Source organism: Aythya fuligula, unplaced genomic scaffold (genome assembly GCF_009819795.1).
Source record: "Aythya fuligula isolate bAytFul2 unplaced genomic scaffold, bAytFul2.pri scaffold_109_arrow_ctg1, whole genome shotgun sequence".
Taxonomy (NCBI): domain Eukaryota; kingdom Metazoa; phylum Chordata; class Aves; order Anseriformes; family Anatidae; genus Aythya; species Aythya fuligula.
This window is the reverse complement of record NW_022473963.1, coordinates 3,295-8,496: the sequence shown is the minus strand read 5'-3', so window position 1 is coordinate 8,496 and position 5,202 is coordinate 3,295. Positions and strand designations below refer to the sequence as shown.

General features: G+C 39.1%; 1 protein-coding gene across 1 annotated transcript; it reads right to left on the bottom strand.

Moving 5' to 3' along the window:
• Positions 1-69: 69 nt before the first annotated feature.
• On the bottom strand, positions 70-4,843 carry LOC116501496 (ATPase family AAA domain-containing protein 2-like; the record flags this gene model as incomplete). The annotated part of the gene is made up of 6 exons (XM_032207089.1): positions 4,721-4,843; positions 3,912-4,049; positions 2,959-3,049; positions 2,217-2,531; positions 1,167-1,293; positions 70-129 (listed from the first exon to the last, which is right to left on the bottom strand). Coding segments are annotated over exons 1-6 (854 nt in total), but the record flags the coding sequence as incomplete, so codon positions are not given.
• Between the last annotated feature and the right edge of the window lie 359 nt (positions 4,844-5,202).

Sequence of the window (5,202 nt, the reverse complement as noted above, 5' to 3'; positions counted from 1 at the left end):
CCAGGGTTGACGGGAAACTTCTCCAAAGCGTGCAACACCACGGGTGCCACGTAAGAAACCTGGCCGTACCCTTCTTTTCCTACTATTAGCAGACGGGGCTGGCGTGATGTTGGTTCGCAGAAAGCACTCCTAGAACAAGAGTTAAGAAAACAAGCTTATAAATGAGGTGCTGAATAGACACACAGATGTTCCAAGTAATTTTCCTATAGACTTTCTTTTCCCTCCCCAAATAATCCAAATGGCAGCGGTACATTAAATACATGTAAGATTTCCAGTTAAGTTATTCACTCATTCCAATTGTTTCACCTTCTTCCCTTGTGTTTCCTATTCTTTAGTAAACCAAGACTGCAAATTAATATCCCTGCAATCTTGCTTTACTTTATTATAAATTTATTATTTATTATATATTTATTATTTACTTTATTATAAATTTATTTTTATTTAAAAATAAATTGGTGAGGAGCATTTGTTTCCCCACTACAATCAGGCTGTACCTCTGCTGGCTTAAATCAAAGATGCTAGAGACTTAGCCTTGCTCTAAAGCACAGAAAATCTTCTGGACAGCACAGCAATAGAAACGGAGAAAAATAACTGATCCAGCTGTGACAACATGATCTAACTTTCCAACTGTGGGCTTGCATGACTTCCATACTAAAATATCACAAGATTAACACAACTTGGTGGCTTAACAAATAAAGACACCATTCAATTTTTTCTCAAGGTGTTTTAACAAGCCATTTCTCAGTTTTCTTTCTGCTACATAATTCACTACTGGTTTAACAATCCTGGAAAACAGAAGGGCAAAAGGTGGCAACACAAACCCATAAAGTTGGGGTATTTTTAGCTAAAAGGACAGACAGCACATTTATGTGGTCTTGAGTCTTTCAAAGAATGCCATGGATTAAGTCAACGTGTTCTGGTAGTCTACTAATCACTTTGGCTTACGAAGAGAAGCCTGGGCTTTTCAATTTGGTCATTCAGAGCAACTTCGTTACAACTTTAGTCCCTCCACCCTTTCTTCTTGTGAATACCAAGCACCCCTTCAACACACAAACTTGATGTTGCCCCTTCCTCTACCACCCCTCGCACTTTTAACAGCTGGAACTGTTCACAAAGACTCAGCAGACCTGAGAATTTAAACGTAACAGGGATCTATCTTTCTTTACCTGCTGAAACAGAGGCGTTTTTTCTCTGGTCCGTCAGGCATTCCATCTTTTAATTCATCTCCAGAAACCAAGCATGCATCGTCATCACTGTCAAACATATCATCTTGTAAAATAGGATTGAAATGCTCTGAAAGGCAAAAGAGGTTTGTTAACTTTCCTGAATAGCCTTTGTCTCTTTCTCTTCCATTAATACAGCTTCTAAATCAGTGCCAAAACCCTTTCTTCATTTGAGAGCACACACTGAAAGCTATTTCCTAGAGTTCAGCCCACCACAGATCTAAGGAGATGGCACAAGGCCCTACAAAGCTCTACTAAGTCCCACTGATGTGTACGTGTAAGGTACGCTACTCTTGGTGATTTTTTTCTCCCCCTTAGAATAAAGGAGATTACAAACACTTTCTGCAGTTGCTTAATAGCTAAAAAAGAAACAAACAAGACCATTTCTTTCTGGAGGAGGTTCCCACAATGAAAGCACAGGGATAAAGGATGTGATGGCCACAGAATTCCATTCATCTAGTAAGTATCAATGCTAATTGATCTCACGTGTATAGTACGATCCACAAACATTTAAATTAGGAGACTGGTTAAAAAGGACGATAGCTAAAACAATATTTAGCTTAGACCAGTTATACTTGTATCCTGGTTCTGACATTCTTCAGAAAGGAATTAGAAACATTGACCTAGAAATGCTTCCCCTCCAAAGATCTGAGTTTTGATTTTTTAAAGAAAAATAGGTGCATTATACTTCAAACCTCAAGTCAACCTCTACAAATGCTAATTATCTTAGCTGCCGTCAGAAGCAGCATGCTTCAGTAGAGAACGCATCGTCCTTTACTGTGTATTGAGTCATTCAGAGCTTCCATTTGGCATTTCAGTTTTGAATCCACAATAAAACCTATGTGTTATATTCCAGACTTGCCCAAAAAAAAGACACGCACATGCAAATAATAAAATTCTACCACCATTATGTCTGAAAGGTTTAAGTTGATTGCACAAACCACAAGTTTTTGCTTTAGCAGAATTATAAAGAAGTGGATGCTGTGGTTATACCTTGCTGTCGGTCCTCCTTTAGTGCAAGCTGTGCATGCGGGAAGATCTTCTGCACAACTTGTAAAATATTCTCTACTGATCTTTGAAAAAGTGGCTTGAAAATGGGTGAGAGTGCTTGTACGGGTGAAGCCTTGATCCTGTTTGAAGCTGGAACAACCTTCTTCATAGCCATGAAAAAGTCCTTTGCTTTTATTTTAATAGAATTAACGTCTAGTAGCAACTTCTCCCTACTTGCATAAATCTGAGGATAGCATCGGCGTAGAGAGCACAGCGCAGCTTCAGTACATAAAGATTTGATATCTGCACCACAGTATCCTAACAAACAAAAATCAAACGTTACATCAGACAAGGCCCAGGTTTACAACATGCAACATTTAAAGAATTTGTAATGCCAAAACCAAACAGCATAACAGGGAATTCAAAGTGCTACCGCTCTGCAGGGAAGTTTCATGTTGCTCACTGCCTGATATCCTGCGCTTATGCAGCTGAAGCAGACTCCTCATCAAAAACTATACTCTTGAGGAAGATGCCCCAGAACCATTTAACGTTCTTAGACAACAAGAGGAACGACAACAAAGAGTAAATAGATGAAAGCATCTCACTCTGATTGCTATGAAGGTGTGCCAGCTGCCTCGTTGACTACTTGTGCAGCAAGGCACAAGAGCATGGGTACTGCCTGGTACAAGCTAAGGTTCTTTACAACTTGGTCACAAGCAAGAATCCGTTTCTGTTTCAGTCTTACCAATGCATTTCTCAGCTAGTTCATCAAGCAACATGTCCGGTGGCTGAGGGGTCCAGTCACGAGTATGAATCTTGACAATTTCTTTTCTAGCCTGGAAGCAAAATCATTGCATTTTAGCTTGTCCCAAGTTTTCCTTAAAAATACCAACAAGAAACAAACAAACCAAAAGGCAAACAAGTAAACAAAAAACAAAACAGTCCTCCCTCAAAACCCCTCATCTATTAATACGCTTTTCTTACTTGCTCAACTTTCAAGTATTTTACAGTTATTTAATATACACTCTGCATTGTCAACCAGGAAATTGAATAGTTCTTATTTGTTATACTGAACTTTTTCTAGGAACCTACAGTGAAAGAAAAGGCATTTATAGCTTCAATAACAAGTTTCCAAACTACGAGACCTAAGGACCCAGAAGAAAATACTGTAATGAAAAATTTATCCAGAAACATTTCTTTGCTGTCCAAAAAACTTCTCTAAAACTTAGCAAGCTTTCATTGGGACAGTCTCATTACTTCATCACATTTGATTTTCAGTCAGTAAATTCACAGAAAGCACTTCTGGCACAATGCTTCCAATTGCTACAATTACTATAAAGAAGAAAAGAATTATGACTCAAACTACTACCACTGATCCGGGGCACAATCAAATGCAAACACATCCCCTATTCATTCATAAGCGAAGGATTGAGACCAAAAACACAACTTCATGATGAAAACACCCAAGTCGACTAAATAATTAAGCAAACAGGTACAACTTGGGGAATGAAAGGTTTGATTATAGAACTAACTACTTGGTGGTATCATCCTGACCATATATATCCAGTACCAGATTTGCCCTCCATGGAACAATGCAGTGTCTCCACATATCACTCGTTTGTTCAAGTTGTCAATTATTTTTTTCCTATAAAGTTGGACTTTGCCATGGTAGCACTAACGTTGAATTTAAGTTCTCACCTCTTTATTTGGCAAGTTGAAGAAGAACTCTCTGCCAAAGCGTCCTGGTCTTTGTAAAGCAGGATCTACAGAATCCAGTCTGTTGGTAGCTCCGATTACCACGATCTCCCCTCTGTTATCTATGCCATCCATAAGCATCTGAAGAGTTGAAACAATGGAAATAATAGAAAAATATAAGTTTTACTTACTGGTTCAGTACATTTTGTTACATTCCACATGACTTTCTTGATGCCGGAATAACCTTCTTCCTAGTGGTCATTCAAAACTGGGAAAAAAATAGTCTACCAAGTCGGGGTTTTTTTTGATTTGATAATAAATCTGCAGACTGTTAAGTCATCAAGCACTTCAAGACTGTTTGAAATAATCTCTACGTTAATATAAAAGGAGTACCGCACACTTCTGCTCAGGAAGAAAATCACGGAAAATGTCAACTTTGATTTTAGATGTTGAATTTGTTGCAGTGAGATCTTCCTCATCGCATGATTCTATTTGGATTTAAACCATATTATCTATGGAGAGACCAAGATTAGGACAAGAACAGCACAGAGTTCAGCATGAAGCCAATCAGGAGCTCAAGTTTGTATTCTTTGTATTCAACTTTACCCTTCTCTTGCTCGAAGGATCTGCTTTTTGAGTCTCCTTCTCTTCACTAGGAGCATGTTCCCTCTTGCTTCGGTAATGCTTTTTCTCAGTGGTTTTAGTCTCGTCCTTTGTATCTTGGCATCTCTCTGTAACAGCTGAGGAGGAAAGGTTTTTAGAGCTACATTCAGTGTCAGACTTGAGAGAGGAAGTTTGCCGCAATTTCTCACCAGGCTCACAAGACTCTTTGCCGGACAAAACGGTTTCTTTTGAAATGAGGCCACGTTCTTTTGATCTTCTTGCTTTCTCCTTGTCTCTACCGTCATCACATTGGTACTGGGCGAGGTATTCATCATTCCCAGGAGATTTCGGAGGGTCCGCGACACTGCACAAAATAAAATCACATTTCTCACTTCTGCTGAAGGACATGAATATTACGAGTAAAATCTTCCAAAGGCAAACAAACAAACAAAAACCTCCGGACTAAAGGAACGCTCGCAAAGATATGCCATTTAGAAACCTCTCCTGTGATTAGGACACCTTCTTCAGCTCCCAGAGAAAGTGCTTTTGCCCCTCTTGCTTCTGAAGCCATTGCACTAAAAAAGCAAACGCATCTGTCTCCCTCCACATGCTGCTCTGAATAAGAGCCAGAATATTCAAAGCCACTCTATTTGTTCTCCCCACATAGCCAAAAAAACACCAGTTGAAAGAG